Genomic DNA, 18,176 nt, shown 5'->3' with positions numbered 1-18,176 from the left:
TACATTTTAATTTTAGAGAGACATAAACTTTCTTTCTAAGTTATAATTTATGAGCTTCCATTTATTTATTTTGTTTGATATTTAATATTGTTATTTTCCCATTATTATTCAGTATGGCTTATTTTAACAGCCGGATGCTCTTAAATCAATTAGCTGGCAAAAGTGTATCCAGCATGTTTTCTGGCTCAACACTTTAGCTGACAAGTTTGTGCAGCAAATCCATCGCTCAGACAATACACGCACATCCCTGTTAAGACTGGCCTGGTTATGTTTACAAAAATAAAATAAAAAAAATAAAAAATCTTCAAATATAAAACGTTTTAACAATATACACTTTCCCTACATTAGAACACAGTACCACTGGCTGTTGGTATTTTTTCTTACAAACAATACTTGATACAGCATTCTTCACATTCTGTTAAAGGCATTTCTCAGAAAAGGTTAAGATTTTAGACCTCAGTAAGCAAAGGAAGACATAAAAAGACAACATGACATCATTATACACTAATGCGTGTTATGTCTATATTTTAAGATTCCTACATTTTCAGATTACTAACTTTCAAGAAAGTATAGATAACACAATAAAGAAATCAATCTATTAAGGAAATGCAGAAACAGCTGCTTCTTGTTCTGTAGATACACTTGTAAAGCAGTGTTATTATTAAGTCAGTCTTTGCAGGCTTAGAAATGTCCCATGTGCTGATGTGTCAGTTTTGGCCATTAGAATAATGTGTTTATCTTTAATTTTTTAAATATAGCACATGTTTCTGGTTTAGCTCTTACTTACTAAATATAGTGGTATCCCTTTGGATCAGAATTGGTCTGTAACTATTTTTTATACTGCTTCATCCATCCATGTCTTCATCCATCATTTTTTTCTACAGGTAGAGTCACACCTGAGCAGCTCAGTTCCTACATCCATCTGTTTAAGAACAACTTCAAAGCCATGCAGAACCACTGCGGGACCATGCAGCTCTCCCTGGCAACTGTGCAGACACTGAGAAGCCCCCAGTTCACCAAGTGGGACAGTTTCTTGGCTTTTGAGCGCCTGCTATTACAGGTATTAACCAACCAACCAACCCACCATATCTTTCCCTTTATATGAAAAGCATTGTCTCAAAGAGTCTGAAACATAGCCTATTGCTTGTTGGCAAAAAAGTTTAATTATCCTGATTCCTGCCAATGTGAAAATTGGGTTTTTGTTATATGAAGTACTGTACAACATCATTTACTTTGCATGAGGGATAAAGCTTAAGACTGTGTTGATCTAATTATTTAAAAAATATATTTAGGTTGCATTTTAGCTGTAGATGTTTAAAAAAAAAATAAAAAATAAAACTAATCTAAAAAAGATCTGAAAACAACAGAAAAAAGTTTAATAACGAAAGTAATATGAAGGGACTTGGCAAATTGTTCCGTAATAAGCTTACGAAAAACATATCAAAAATTAATTGAACAAAATGTGTAATGCCAACTTTGGAGTCAGGTTTCTCCATCTTATGTTTTGCAAATCTATGACATAAAAGGGGCTGATGTAAAGATAGACTTAGTGCAAACAATTGCGGCTGAAAAATCCAAATTGCCCAGCGGCCAAGGAATTATAGCACACAGAAAAGAAAAGAAAAGTTTTCAGGAGGAGGAGCGGAGAGTCCTTACGGCTGAGGTTGCTCAACATGAAATTTAGTTATTTGGAAAAGCCTTAGCCAACATCAGTTATGCTACCAAACAGGCCATATGGTTCTCTATTTTGGAGAAAGTCAATGCTGTTGATGTTACCGGGATGATAGTCAATCAGGTGATGAAAAGGGGAAATTCAGCTATTAGGTCTAGGATGACCTGCAGAGTGAGACGATAACACCTTACCACCGCATTCCTCAGCATCCCAAACAAAGTGACTCTGGGTTTGAATATGCAGGGTCTTCTCCGTCTTGCCCTTCTCCGAAAGGTTTTCCTGCCTGTCCTCAACAAGAGAAAAGCGTCGCCTCATCAGGAAGTGTATCACAGCAACTATCCAGAGGCCAATCACAGGTCTCTGCAGGTGTGTGGTTTTATACAGCTCCTGATTACTTGCTTCTATAATGGTTTGCACCTTGTAAGAGGAGATGCAAAGTTTATGGAGGGTCAGCAATTGCCCAAGTGCAAGGCAAAATCCTTACATCTCATTGTAATGTTTGTGCCCGCTTAGTATTCCAGGTCGTTGTCCAATTCCATACTCTTTTCTTCATTTGAATCCATTTAAATAGCATTTAAATGGATTTATGATAGCAAAGTGTTAATTTAATAGGTGAGAAATATTTTTTACACACGCCGTATTTTTAGTGGCTGATAAAGTCCCACTTTACAGCTGCTAAACAAGGTTTGCGCGTTTTTGGGTGCAATGTGGGTGTTTTGCAACCACAAATCACTTTGCACGTATCCTTGCATCAGCCCCAAAATGCCCTAAATAGACTGTTTAGTCCAAAGCTCCCTTAATAAACAAGCACATATGTACAAGATACTACTTTGGCAAATCTTTATGTCATGTGTCTGGTGGCCACCGTAATATAGATACTTTTTTTTTTTTTTTTTTTTTTTTTTTTTTAAGCAAGTAGATCAAGTAGACTTGGTAACATCAAAAAAAAACAACATTAACCTCTCCTGGTTAATCTCCTGAGCAAAAGTACAAAATAAATGTTGCATTTCTTACGATTAATGTTGGTGGTCATGAAGATCGTGAGATCCTGTTTATTCGCAGTATACACAGAATAGGAATGGCTCAAGCCTTTGAGCATGCTTAAATCTACATTTAAGCAAACGCCAAGTACAGACCAAGATGTCATTTACTGCTAGAGGTGGAGCTGTGGGGAGGAGGAGCCAGTGGAGGCATGAAACAAAACCTTAAATCACAGCTTTCCAAAATTGTGATTGAACAGTAACGTTTATAGTGCAAGACAAGATGACAGCCATCACATTTATTGTTTGTGGAAAACCCAGAGCAATGTTGTACCCCCCCCCCCCCCAATGACTCCTCCTTCTTACAAGGAGGAGTCAGTCCATACACCTCATTTTTACAACACCCAGATAATCTCCTTAATTGACATTGCAATCGCATTCTGACTCAGTGACATTCCGGTTGCAAAGTTGGATTTATTTACTTATGTATTTCATTACATACTTGCTGTGTAAGTAGTTATATATATATATATATAGTCTCTGTAAATAAACTACAGCCTCCACAATGCAACAAGCTCCAGCCACTTCCAGCCAAGTGAATACTTGTGTGTGGAATGTAATGGAGTGTGCCTTGCTTGTTTTTCATGATGCAGTTGTCAACATTTTAAAGGAAGCATTTCTTTTTTTCTTTGTTTGTAAGAGAGCGTGTGACAGGATGACAGAGGTTGAGACTCAGAGACAGTGTGAAAGTTCAAAAATAAAGCTTTTAATATACAAAAAATACAAAATAAACCGACACGAGGGCCAAACAAAAAGGGTTTTAACCAGAAATAATAGACAAAAAGCACAAAACCAAATTACAACAATAAGGCTTCCATTGCCTTCACTGGTTAGCAAAAACAAAAAAAACCCAGCACACACAGAAAAACACAGTTACTTCCTCTCCTTCTAGAACTCTCCTACTGGGAGGCTGAGGCCTCCTTTTATGCCAGGTGGCTGGGTGATCATTGAATAATTAATTGATTGCTCCCACCTGACGCAATCAACCTGGGCAGGGAGGAGAATTTAACCCCCTCCCTGCCAGTATTTACTAGGGCAGAGCCCTGCTCTGCCACAGAGAGAAAATACCCTATAGGAAAAAGTTAAGTTACAAAATGATCATGCAATTAGCATGCCTCCATATTATCCAGTTATAGACCAAAAATAGACCTTAACCAACTGTCAAAATGTCTGCTAACACTCATGTGCATAGAGAGAAATAAAGGAAATAAAATATATGACAGATTATCCTGAAATCCTGACAAAATCAGAATATTGGTGGTAAAAAGGGTAGTTGACTAATTAAACCGTCCAGGAAGAATGGCAGTTTAATTTGTTGTTCCAATTGGCAATATTGTTTACTTTACTTTTCCTGACTCCTGACTTTATAATATGTGTAGTCAGGTTTTCTGGAAATGGATGCCTTGTATGCTGTAGAGCAGGGGTGCCCAATCCGGGCTTTTGTTCCAACTGCCCCCTAAATTACTTAATTGGACCAATCAAGCACTTATTAGAAGCTTAATTGGTCCAATTAAGCAATTTAGTGTACAGTTGGAACAGAAACCAGGAGGGACACCGGCCCTCCAGGACCAGGATTGGGCACCCCTGCTGTAGAGTGTAACTAATATCATGAGAACAACTACTAAAAACACAACCTAAACAGGAGAGCCTACATTTTCTAGGTGCCTTTTGTTCATCCTAGTTTCACACCTTTTAGAGCTTTATGGTTGTTCATGTGAATTTCTGTGCTGTTAAAATGTAATGGGTTGACAGCACTTGTAACAGACGCCCTCTGATTTTCCACCCATTGGATAAAGCCTGAGCAATGGGGTTCTTAAAATTTTTAGCCACTGCACCTTAACCCTGACCTGCAGATACTATTTTACAAGAGGGTATTTCAAGCATCATGCATGTTCAAAATTGTTTTGATGTGTGAATTATCATGCAGCATTTTTGACAGTATTGACTTGGTATTTAGAAAACATAATGGTTTAAAATGAGGATAACTATCAGCACACTGAAAAAAACAATATGCTTTAGGTACTGTATGTTCACACATATTGGAAACCTATCATTTCTCTTTAAAAAAAAAAAAAAGTGACAAAGCTAGATCATGATAAATACTAGCTTCATTACTTGGTGATAGAAGCAGTTCCTTGACAGCACTATAATATAGTGCCGTGAAAAAGTATTTGCCCCCTGTCTGATTTTCTGCATTTTTGCATATTTCTGAATGTTTCATATTTCTGAACTCAGACAAAACAGAAAACAAGCTGCGTTGGAGCCAAGCTGTAAGCAATGACTCAGATGAAACAGAAAACAAGCACAACGCTGTAAGTGGATTTGTGTATGCACAGTTTCCACAAGCATTGTGTGCAATTGAAACGCCACGAAGGGGCAGAAGTGAAACAAATTGCCGTAGGTGATATTATTTTTAAAGGAACTACAATTGTGTGTGGGACTGTTTTGTGTTGTACCTTTTTAAATCACCTTGATAACTATTCTCAGAACTGTTGAGAGTAAATAATATTAACAGGCTGCAAAATCAAAATTGAAAAAGGAGTTCGTCAAGGAGATACAATTTCCCCAAAGCTCTTCATGGCCATCCTAGAAGACATTTTCAAAACACTGGATTGGGATAATAGGAGGCTGAAGATCAATGGAGCCTACTACGATTTCAATGTTCAATAAATATACCACTCCACAGACAATTGAAGTCAGTGGGATCAAACTTGAAGAAGTCAATAACTACGTATACTTAGGACAGTTAGTTTCGGCAACAGAGAACCAAATGTACAAAAGAGTAAAAATGGGCTGGCGTGCCTTTGGAAGATTAAGCATGGTTCTGAAAGGGAAACTACCCTTATACCTCAAGAGGAAAGTCTTCGACCAATGCATGCAGCCAGTGCTAACTTACGGATGCGAAACTTGGATCCTCAATGCAAAACTGACTCAAAAATTACAAACGACTCAACGGAGTATGCAAAGATGCATACTGAGAATAACAAGAAGAGAGAGGAATGTATAAGAGTGCAAACAAAAGTATGCAATGTTATTATAAGAGTGAAAAAAACTGAAATGGCAGTGGGCTGGACATGTAGCAAGAAGAAAAGACCATCGCTGGACCCAGGAGATACTAGAGTGGATCCCAAGAGATATAGAGTGACCAAGAAGAAGACCTCCAGAAAAATGGCAACATGAAATTAGGAAACACGCTGGAGCAACATGGATGAGAGATGCAGCAGACAGGCTTTTGTGGAAGAATCTCAGGGAGGCCTTCATCCAGCAGTGGATTGAAAAAGGCTGAAGATGATGATGATTTTTATATATATATATATATATATATATATATATATATATATATATATAGTGAAAGAATCACACTCACCACCGTTCGTTGCCCCTTTAAAAACACTGACCCAACACACGGAAATGGATTTTTTAAAGCGCAGTTGCGCAATTTTTAATGAAAACACAAAAACAAAATAAACAAAACAAACACCTAGCTCTCTTTGAGCACTAACTAAAACAGAACAGGAACCTAAACTAAAACAGGACAGCTAAGCTGTTTACCTGTAACAAAACAAAAGAAACAAAACAGCACACACAAAACAAAGGCTTCACTCTACCTTTTTTTTTACTTTTACGGCTGTACCCACACACCAGCACAGTCGGGCTTCTACCCTCTTCAGCAGCTGCCCAGAGCAGACTGACTGCTCTCCTTTTACAACCCTGCACCTGGCTCTAATTTTCAATAGCCAGGTGCAGGTAATGATCAATCAATAAAACAATTAACAAAAGACAATTAAACAATTAAACAAGACAAAAGTGTGCCTTGCGCACATTTTTTTTTTAGGGGGAGGAATTAACCCCCTCCCTGCTGTCTCACACATCCCCCCCCCCCCCATGTCTTTTCAAGACACTGGCCATACAACGGCCACCTCCCTCCACCCTTAAAAGACCACCCACCCTCAAGTCCACAAATGTCAATTTTTGCCCTCTTCCACGGGCGGGCTTGAGGGTGGGTTGGTCCCTCCGGCGTTTCCAGGGAGGGACCCAGGACCGGTGAGGAGGGACCCAGACGGCTTGTCCAGGGCGACCATAGCGCGGACCGGTGACCGGGAGCCAGGACTGACAGGCAGAGGCGTGCGCCTGTAGACCTGCGCAACGACCTATGGAATCCCAGGTGGAGCGCAGCACGATGCAAGGGGAGCGGAGCAATCAGCAGGGGGAACACTAGTGACCTCTGCCCCTTGCGTAGCGACGTCTGCCTCTTGCGCAGCGACGTCTGGGATTCCAGGGGGAGTGGAGTAAGGGACCAGGCAAGCGACTGTGCCTGGCAGTGCTGCGACCTGGGAGCAAGGTCCAGCGCAGGGAGGTCTGGGCATTCCGGCCAGGTGTCCACGATGACGGGACTGGGGACCTCCCTCGGCAACGCCGGACTCACTTGCATGGATGATGGTTCTGGGAGAGACGACTCCTCCTCTCTGGGCTCTGGTAACAGCAGCTCCACCCCCTCTGGCTCTCGGGACAGTAGCTCCACCCCCTCTGGCTCTCGGGACAGTAGCTCCACCCCCTCTGGCTCTCGGGACGGCAGCTCCACCCCCTCTGGCTCTCGGGACGGCAGCTCCCACTTTTGTAGAAGCCGTTCCAGTTCCGTTGGCTCCCGCTCTTGTATTATCAATGGGGCCACGCCCAGCTCTTGTATCTGCCTCTCCATCTTCTTTATCTGCTCCACCTGAGCAGCTGTGTTTTTATTGAACATCTCAATTAATTCTTTAAAATCCATTTGGGTCTCCAGTGGCGCCCACACTCGCTGCCACCATATGTGAAAGAATCACACTCACCACCGTTCGTTGCCCCTTTAAAAACACTGACCCAACACACGGAAATTGATTTTTTAAAGCGCAGTTGCGCAATTTTGAATGAAAACACAAAAACAAAATAAACAAAACAAACACCTAGCTCTCTTTGAGCACTAACTAAAACAGAACAGGAACCTAAACTAAAACAGGACAGCTAAGCTGTTTACCTGTACAAAACAAAAGAAACAAAACAGCACACACAAAACAAAGGCTTCACTCTGCCTTTTTTTTTACTTTTACGGCTGTACCCACACACCAGCACAGTCGGGCTTCTACCCTCTTCAGCAGCTGCCCAGAGCAGACTGACTGCTCTCCTTTTACAACCCTGCACCTGGCTCTAATTTTCAATAATAGCCAGGTGCAGGTAATGATCAATCAATAAGACAATTAACAAAAGACAATTAAACAATTAAACAAGACAAAAGTGTGCCTTCCGCACATGTTTTTTTTAGAGGGAGGAATTAACCCCCTCCCTGCTGTCTCACAATATATATTTATATATATATATATATATGTGAAACTCACTTTAACCTATCAGTCAGGTACAACATATAACTTAAAAACACAGATAAGAACATTTTCACACAGTTTAGTGTTTTGTTCCAGCCCTTTGACTAAACTACCTCCGGCATGATTGAATGAATTGAAAAGATTTGTTGAGCCAAGCGGTGTGAGAAAGCCCTCTGTCCTGCGTGCTCGGTGCCAGAGCTTTCAATAAGCAGAGCTTTGTTTCCCAGACCTGGAACCCAGTCACCTTTCCCAGGAACTCGAGGAATAGTTTTAATCATTGTTGTAACTCAAATGTTTTGTTTTTTTTTTTGTCTGAGCTCTAAAATGCTGTCTTAACTGAATTACACCCATTTATTTATCAGAAAGTCATACAGTGCTGTGTAGTTCTAAAAAGTACCTGCTGTGAAATCAAAGCACTGTGAAATTATTGACCTTTGATAGTGTCTTGCTTTCAAGAAATCACAGCAAACTGGTCAAGTGGTAAATTAGAAAAACCAAAGCATATTGTATTCAACTTGCCCTTTTTATTAAGCATTCACAGAAATTTGAACTTTACTCTGAAACTAAGTCTGTGATATAGTTACTGCCAGAGGTGAGCTCTAACACGAACATTTTGCTAAATATATTCATAATAACTGGGTATTTACAGTGTGTCAGTCCAGGACTCTCTTGCATTTTTCCTTGGGTGTTACTATAACTTGGTGGATTATAAAGATTGCATTGTAAACATTCAGTTTAAAAGGTATATAGCTCTAAAAATAGGGCTTTTGTTTTTCTTGGCTATATTTTTTATCTTTTTACCTGTTACTTATATAAATGTATTTTTTGGATGGACTCTGTTTACAGTGCAAGAGACTGAAGACCACCGTAAACAGTACAGCAGAGGCAGTTGCAGTGCAAATGTTCCCACATCTTCATGTCAGCAGTGCTTAATTTGTAAATCGGGAGGTCACAGAACACATAGTGAGCACGAGAGGGGGGGTGTTCCGGGGGGCTCTGAGGTACCGGAACGCATGAGAAAAAAAGTGACAAACACAATGTAGCCAGACAATGTAACTATAACCTGTGTTAAGGTGTCATCTTTAGCCTTGGCTACAATGCTTGCTGCCGCTAAATGGGCCTTGGTTCGAGCATGTTCAAAAACCTTTTTTCTGAGGGCTCTTTGTTGTTTTTTTTTTACGTCGGAGGCAGAGGACGTTACTGTACATTCCACACACTCTTTGCTAGTTTCATCCCTCCCTATAATTAATACTTCTAAGTCATCTTGAGTAAAGTCAGCCAAATTACTAAATAATAATAATAATATTATTATTATTATTATTATTATTATTATTATTATTATTATTTATTAATTGAGATATACACCTCATTTCCAAAATAAATAAATACAAACATCTACTGGTATTGTAACGTTATTGTACCCAAGGCTTAATTATATAACTTGTGATTACATATTTGACCTTGAGGAATGAATGTATTTTATACATGACAATTTACAACTACGGTTAAATATTTTATAATTTAATAATGACGGCGATTCACCTTAGTCCACAAGGTGAAACGTAGTATCAGCTACGATACAACAACCTTTTAGGAGGATATTGCACCTAATGCATGATGTTCTTAAACGTCTATTATATTTTACACGCACATTAAATATACATTTTCTAAATGTTGTTTTACTGTGTTAAACACTGAAAAATACTAAATATATACACGTTTAAACTTTGTTTATATAAAACGTACATGTTGCGGTTATGGGTGTGCTTCAACGTGTGATTGATTACATGACTAATCCCAAAGGTTTACTGGATAGAAGAGGAATTGGGCAAACAGCGTTTTGCTATGTGCTGAATAAATACCACGGATTAGTTCCACAAATACCACTCGTTCGAGGCTCTCTTTTTTGTTGTTGTAAAAAACAATGGGTGACTCCAAATGTATAGAAAAAAACACATAAGAAATGCAATTGACTATTTTTTTTTTTAAAGATTACATTAAATTAGATTAGATTAGATTGATACTGATGGCTAAACAATACTAATAGTTCAAACTGTTATGTTATCTCCAGTATTTTAAATATATATTATTATTTTTTTGTCAAACTATATTTAATTTAATGTTTATGAACCAAGTCAACCAAATATAGATTCTCCCTAGCTTTTGTGATGTGTAGTTTGTGAACGACTCGTTCTTTCCGGTTCAAATAAACCTACGTAAACAATCTTAATGCGGTTTACATTGATTGGTTTTGTGTCATTGAATCAGTGAATCAAATGAACGAAATGAATCGATTCACCAAACTGAACTGAATCAAATGAATCGAGTCACTAAAAATAATCGAACTGCCCATCACTAGTCCTCCCCGACCCCGTCCCCCTCTCCCGCCGAGTCTGACTCACTAGTAGGTCTACTAGCTAGTGGAGGACGTGCCGGTGGTGATGCTGAACTGGTGGGATTAAGCGCAGACATCACTGCTAGCTAAGGCATCGCCATCAGGAGCAGTTTCCCCCTCATTTTTGATTTGGCTTTCCTTTCCCACGACACGTTTCAAATTCAGTAGCGACGACTAGCCTAGGCTACGTGACGTGATCACGTAGGGATCTCTCACTAGCTGACCACCACTGTTTCAAGATCAGTTACTTACCTCGCCAGCCTGCCCCATAACCTCTATGTACAAATAAGAGAGCAGGTCTGGAATCGGTGTGGCAGGATAGGATGCGCTTTTACGGGTGGCGGGAGAAATAACGAGGAGGCAGAAGCAACTTTAACTCTGATCGCTTTTATTAGAATGTTTACAGTGCAAACAGTGGAAAAAATAATAAATCATGCTGCGAGAGGTACCGGATCCGGACAAAGTAGGTGCCGGAACAAAAAAAGTAAAATCTGAGAGGTGCCGGATCCTGTACCAGCAGGATCCGGCTCAAATTAAGCACTGCATGTCAGTGTACCTCAACCCTTTCTTGAAGGGGCCACCTTCTAAAGGGATGTAAAAAGCATCCCCTTGATCATTCAACATATGTCTTAATAAGGACCCAGCAGCATTTGTGCCATTTAGTGCCAGTCCACAGTGGTATTAGATATGGATGCTTGACAAGACCACCAGAACTAATCTTGGTAAGACCCTAACTGCCATCACATAAAAATGACTTTAAATCTCTAATGACCCGAGGGTAAAGGCTTCAACTCCCATTACTAATTATATATATATATATATAAGAACATAAGAACATAAGAAAGTTTACAAACGAGAGGAGGCCATTCAGCCCATCTTGCTCGTTTGGTTGTTAGTAGCTTATTGATCCCAGAATTTCATCAAGCAGCTTCTTGAAGGATCCCAGGGTGTCAGCTTCAACAACATTACTGGGGAGTTGGTTCCAGACCCTCACAATTCTCTGTGTAAAAAAGTGCCTCCTATTTTCTGTTCTGAATGCCCCTTTATCTAATCTCCATTTATGACCCCTGGTCCTTTTTTCTTTTTTCAAGTCAAAGTCGTCCCCCGGGTTGACATTTTCTATACCTTTTAGGATTCTGAATGTTTGAATCAGATCGCCGCGTAGTCTTCTTTGTTCAAGACTGAATAGATTCAATTCTTTTAGCCTGTCTGCATACGACATGCCTTTTAAACCTGGGATAATTCTGGTTGCTCTTCTTTGCACTCTTTCTAGAACAGCAATATCCTTTTTGTAACGAGGTGACCAGAACTGAACACAATATTCTAGGTGAGGTCTTACTAATGCATTGTAGAGTTTTAACATTACTTCCCTTGATTTAAATTCAACACTTCTCACAATATATCCGAGCATCTTGTTAGCCTTTTTTATAGCTTCCCCACATTGTCTAGATAAAGACATTTCTGAGTCAACATAAACTCCTAGGTCTTTTTTATAGATTCCTTCTTCAATTTCACTATCTCCCATATGATATTTATAATGCACATTTTTATTGCCCGCATGCAATACTTTACACTTTTCTCTATTAAATTTCATTTGCCATGTGTCTGCCCAATTCTGAATGCTGTCTAGATCATTTTGAATGACCTTTGCTGCTTCAACAGTGTTTGCCACTCCTCCTATTTTTGTGTCGTCTGCAAATTTAACGAGTTTGCTTACTATACCAGAATCTAAATCATTAATGTAGATTAGGAATAGCAGAAGACCTAATACTGATCCCTGTGGTACACCACTGGTTACCTCACTCCATTTTGAGGTTTCTCCTCCTAATCAGTACTTTCTGTTTTCTACATGTTAACCACTCCCTAATCCATGTACATGCATTTCCTTGAATCCCTACTGCGTTCAGTTTGAGAATTAATCTTTTATGCGGGTCAAAAGCTTTCTGGAAATCTAAATAAACCATGTCGTATGCTTTGCAGTTATCCATTTTCAATGTTGCATCCTCAAAAAAGTCAAGTAGGTTAGTTAGACATGATCTCCCTTTCCTAAAACCATGCTGACTGTCTCCCAGGATATTGTTACCATATAGGTAATTTTCCATTTTGGATCTTATTATAGTTTCCATAAGTTTACATATAATAGAAGTCAGGCTTACTGGTCTGTAGTTACCTGGTTCGGTTTTGTCTCCCTTTTTGTGGATCGGTATTACGTTTGCTATTTTCCAGTCTGTCGGTACAACCCCTGTGTCAAGAGACTGTTGCATGATCTTGGTTAGCGGTTTGTAAATAACTTCTTTCATTTCTTTGAGTACTATTGGGAGGATCTCATCCGGTCCAGGGGATTTGTTTATTTTAAGAGCTCCTAGTCCCTTTAACACTTCTGCCTCTGTTATGCTAAAGTTATTTAAAATTGGATAGGAACAGGTCGACATGTGGGGCATGTTGTCCGTGTCCTCCTTTGTAAAAACCTGTGAAAAGTAATCATTTAATATATTTGCTATTTTTTTTTCTTCATCTATGATTTTGCCATTTGTGTCTCTTAGACATTTAACCTCCTCTCTGAATGTCCTCTTGCTGTTATAATATTGGAAAAACATTTTGGAATTGGTTTTAGCCCCCTTAGCAATATTGATTTCTATCTCTCTCTTGGCCTTTCTAACTTCCTTTTTGACTTGTGTTTGCAGTTCCAAGTACTCTTTCTGTGTGCTTGGTTTTTGGTCCCTTTTAAACGCTCTGAAAAGTGCCTTTTTTCGCTGAATATTTTTTTTAATTGATCTATTAAACCATTTTGGCCATTTTGTTTTAGATTTAGATTTGTCTACTTTTGGGATGTAATTGTTTTGTGCCTCTAGTACTACATTTTTAAAGTCGGTGCCTTGACAATTTGTGTTAGGAAGCAGTCATTTGTCATTTCCACCATTTCAATTTCGTCCGTCGTGCCCCCCATCGGGTTTTCCCAATTTATACAGGGGAAGTTGAAATCCCCCATTCGTATGGTTTCTCCTTTTCTACACGCATTTCGAATGTCATTGTACAACAGATTGTTTTGCTCAGCGTCTGAATTTGGCGGTCTATAGCATTCTCCTATTATTATGCCCTTTGAATTTGTGTCCATTATTCTGACCCATATTGATTCTGCATTGTTTTCTCTGTCCTGATTTAACACCTGGGCTTCAAGACTATTTCTTATGTATAGCGCTACCCCTCCGCCTCTTCTGTCCTGCCTGTCTTTCCTATATAGTGTGTACCCACTAATATTATATTCGTCTCTATCACTCTCAGACAACCAAGTTTCTGTAACACCTATCACATCGTAGTTACTTGTTAGTGCAGTAGCTTCAAGTTCTAACATTTTGTTTCTGAGACTTCTAGCATTAAGATAAATACATTTAATAGTTATCTTACCTGAGTTGTTGCCCTTGTTTTGATGTGGTCTCCCTTCTGTTTTTTTTGTTTTCTCCCCCCTTCCTTTCTAGTTTAAATGCTTCTGGACCGCCTGAAGGATCCTTTCTCCGAGTAGATTGGTTCCCTTTCTGTTTAAGTGCAGTCCGTCCCACCTGTATAGATAGTCCTTGTTGTAGAAAGTGCTCCAATGTTCAAGAAAGGTGAAGCCTTCCTTTGTGCACCACGATTTCAGCCATGCATTTTGATTTTGTATTTCCAGCTGTCCATATGGTCCTTTGCAAGGTGCCGGCAGTATCCCAGAAAATACCACAGTTTTGGTCTTGTCTTTTAATTTCCTTCCTAGCTCTCTGAATTTGTTTTGCAGGGATCTTGGTCTGTCTCTACCAATGTTGTTTGTACCAATGTGGACGACTACTACCAGGTCGTCTCCTGTTCGTTCTAGGAGCCTGTCCACATTCTCAGTGATGTGCTTGACTGAGGCTCCTGGAAGGCAGCACACTGTTGTAGTAAGGGGGTCCAAACTGCGAACTGAACTTGCTGTGTTTCTCAGTATGGAGTCCCCAACAATCATGACCTCCCTTCTTTTTGCTGCCTGGCCAGCACTGTTTATAGGGTCCTGGGTGTTGTTTCTTTCATTCTCGTGATGTTGGTTTTGGTCATCTAAATGTTGAAGTGGCTCAAATTTGTTGGCTGTCTGGATTTCTGGTGGTTGTGTTTGACGAAGTTTCTATTTTTCCCTCCTTCTGCCTATTTGAACCCAGCTGATTCGACTCTCTTCCATCTCCCTGGTGGCTTTCAGTCTGCTAGGGGTGCAGACTTCCATGAATTGTGGGTGTGTCAGCTCCTCAAGCGCCTGTTGCTGTCTCATTTCCTCCAGTTCCTTTTCTAGCAGGCTTAATCGCTGAAGCAAGTCCTGGATCGTGCGGCACTTTACACAAACTTGGTTGAGCTCTGTTGGGTTTTCTCGGATTTCGCACATCATGCAGTTGTCAAAGATTACTAGCTTGAAGACCTTTTTTTTTTTTTTTTTTTTTTTTTTAGTTTAGTGTAGCTTCTGCAACTGTCAACCTGCTTTCAAACTGCTTCTAACTGCGTTGTACTTGTCCACTCGTACTTCTCCCACGATGTCGCTTCCACACGCTGTCGCTGGGAAGCCTGTCTGCCTTTGTTTGTTTTTGTGCTGCGTGCTCCGCTCCTCCCCCGTGTCCCAGAATGCCGCGGGATTTGAATCAGCTGCTCCGAGTTTCAGCTTATCAGAAAAATACACGCAGCTGCAAGGCTTTAAGCTGCAGTGTTTTCTGATTAAAGCAACTCCAAATTTAAAGATGTAATTCCTCCTTTCTGCTTCTAACTGCGTTGTACTTGTCCACATTTGCCACTATATATATATATATATATATATATATATATATATATATATATATATATATAGTGGCAAATTCACTCTGTGTGAGTGAATGTACGTGCATATAACAGTAGCATAAATACAAATACGTAATAATAAACAAGCTCCAAAAGACAGGTCAAAAAACAGGCAAAAGGTCGGTACATGAAATCAGGTTCTCAGCACAATCCAGGGTCAGGTAACAATTAAGGCAGTCAAACAAAAGCAGGTCAAAACATGGGTATTCACAATAAATCTCTCTCTCTCTCTCTCTCTCTCTCTCTCTCTCTCTCTCTCTCTCTCTCTCTCTCTCTCTCTCTCTCTCTCTCAGCAAAAAGCTCTCCTCTACTCCTTCCAACTGACTTTGTGAGTCAGCCCTTTTTATGTTGAGATGGGCCTTTCATGATGATGTCATTTCCTATTGAAAGGACGTCTGGGAGGTGTAGTTTCTCCCAGGTCTGGGAGGTGTAGTTTCCCCTGGGTAGGCCATCTTACTTCCGGTAACGTGAGGGCTTAATCTGCCATCAAACTTGCCATCACGTACCTTCTATTAATGACTCTGACCCATGTTTTACCATACACAGTGTACTCCGTTTATAAGAATCACCAATATAAGAATCAACTGCATATAGTGATCAAAACCACTGGGACAAATTCATTCCTATACTAACCATGCTAAAATAATCTGCTTGTAAGAATCACAATAAGAATAATTTCAGGGCAAACTGACTACTTGTAATACTGTATTGTATCAAGTTCCATGACGTGTACAACCAATTAAGTTTTTAAATTTGAATTTGATCACATCTTGCATGATTAGGCATGTACGCAGCGTGGCTTGTGCAATGATGCAGAACATCAAGGAACACTGGACAATTTTGTAATCAAACAGTGACTGTGCCACTGCATTGTGCAGGTATGTTTGTTCTCTGTTAGTGAAAATTAGTTTCAATAAAGTGAATACACCTTCATTGAATACATACTGAGTACAGCACTGTTATTGTGTGGAGGCGTGGTGAGGAGGTGGGGGGGGGGGGATTGCAGAGCTTTAGTGAAAAACTGTGAGATTTGCATCGCAACTGAAAATATGTAAGCCACAGATGCTTAAATGCGATGGTAGACACAATGACACAATGTTACAGTAATACAAGGCCCTGAACTCCACCCAATTTCTAGGTAAACACTTCAGTTTCTTAAATAAATTGCCATAAAAATCCTGGACTTTTAATATTAAAGCATTAGTCCCTGCACTGCAAACCTTAGAAAGTTTCAAGATAATACTGCTTTGCTTACCTATTGAACCTCTGTCTAACAAATGATTGTAAAGACTGGTGTGTTGGCGAATGATGTACAAGTCAATCAATCAATCAATCAATCAATCAATGTTTATTTTATATAGCATCTTTCATAGTGGACCACCATCACAAAGCACTTTATAAGATGCAGTAACAACAAGAAAATCCATAATACTTTAAATACAGAGAAATGCATAATACATGATAAACAGTAAAAAAAACAATGCATAATACATTAAATACAGTGGAAAGTGCATAATACATGATAGTAGCATAATACATGAAATAGAACAAGCAACACAGCAGCTAATAGCATATATCAGGCTTAAAGAGCATGGAAAGCAAGAGAGAACAGGTGGGTCTTGAGAGTTGATTTAAAGCGAGCGACTGTGGGAGCATCACGCACCGAAGCTGGGAGTTCCAAAAAGTCAGAGCCATGAAGCTAAACGAGCGTTCTCCAAGTGTGGTGCACATTTGCTTGGGGATAACAAGCAGGCCAGAGTCGGAAGACCTCAGTTTGCGGGCAGGGACATAGCGGGTCATCAGGTTGAGGAGGTACTCGAGACCTGTGTGATGAAGGGCATTGTAGGTGAGCAGGAGAGTTTTGAAAATAATCCTGAACTTTACAGGTAGCCAGTGCAGCTGGGCAAGACGGGGGGTGATGTGATCACGTTTTTTACATCTGGTAAGGATCCTGGCAGCGGCATTCTGAACTAGCTGCAGTCGGTTTATGGTGCGTGCCAGGAGACCACCATATAGAGAGTTGCAAGTGTAAGCTATTGCATTTCCAAAGTGGCATTCTTATGTTGTGGAAAGCAGCGAGTGAATATACTGTATGTACGGCGTACAGTGTTTTATATTTTACGAAACAGTATATAAGGCTCATGTTTTATTTGTAATTGTTTATTAGAAAATACCTTTAAAACACTAAATATCAAACAAACCCTTTGCATTAATAGTATTGATGATATAGTATAGGGTTATAACTGTGTATGTAAAAAAAAAACATGCCATGCGAAAGTTGTACATATCCTTCAAAAAGCAGGGAATGGTGTTTGATAAGGAAATACTTTAGCAGAACTGTAAGTTATTACATTTTGTACCAAAGCTAAATATACATGCTTTCTTGACTCTTCAGCAGAGCAAAATATGTATGATTTAAGAAGCACTAACGCTGATTTATGTTCTATCACAATCAGAAGTGGTTGTAATAGCCCTCTGGGTGCCAAATTATTTAAATGCAAAATTGTGTACAGTACTGTACATTAACTTAATTGAACTAAAAACTGTGCTAGGGCTTAGCTGAATTGTATAGATAATAATTTATATTGTTATAACTGTAGAAAAGCCTTGGAATATAAATTTAAAACAAGTACTGTAAAAATGGCTGGCTGCAGTTTTCTACACGTAAAAATGTACAGTATGTATTTGCATTATTGCCTTTACTGGCTAAGTAACAAATAATTGTTTTTCTATAGCATGCACCATAACATACACTAGCAATACAGTTCAGTTAATTTATAGCTGGTAAGTGGAAGTGAAGACTTTATTTAATCATTGAATAGCTCAACAGTAACACGTTCAGTGACCAGTAGGGGCGTTCGTCGTGTATCTATGAACTGTAATATTTT

General features: G+C 39.5%; 1 protein-coding gene across 2 annotated transcripts in view; it reads left to right on the top strand.

Annotated features, from left to right (window-relative positions):
- LOC117420925 (sec1 family domain-containing protein 2-like) overlaps positions 1–18,176 on the top strand; it is a 207,479-nt gene that overhangs the window by 26,316 nt on the left and 162,987 nt on the right. For both annotated transcript variants that reach the window (XM_034034686.3, XM_059026650.1), the window contains exon 4: positions 885–1,060. In XM_034034686.3, coding sequence (XP_033890577.3) covers positions 885–1,060 — 176 coding nt within the window. The remainder of the gene's footprint in view (positions 1–884; positions 1,061–18,176) is intronic.

Source organism: Acipenser ruthenus, chromosome 1, assembly GCF_902713425.1.
Source record: "Acipenser ruthenus chromosome 1, fAciRut3.2 maternal haplotype, whole genome shotgun sequence".
NCBI classification, from domain to species: Eukaryota; Metazoa; Chordata; class Actinopteri; order Acipenseriformes; family Acipenseridae; genus Acipenser; species Acipenser ruthenus.
This window is presented reverse-complemented; position numbering and strand designations above follow the sequence as displayed.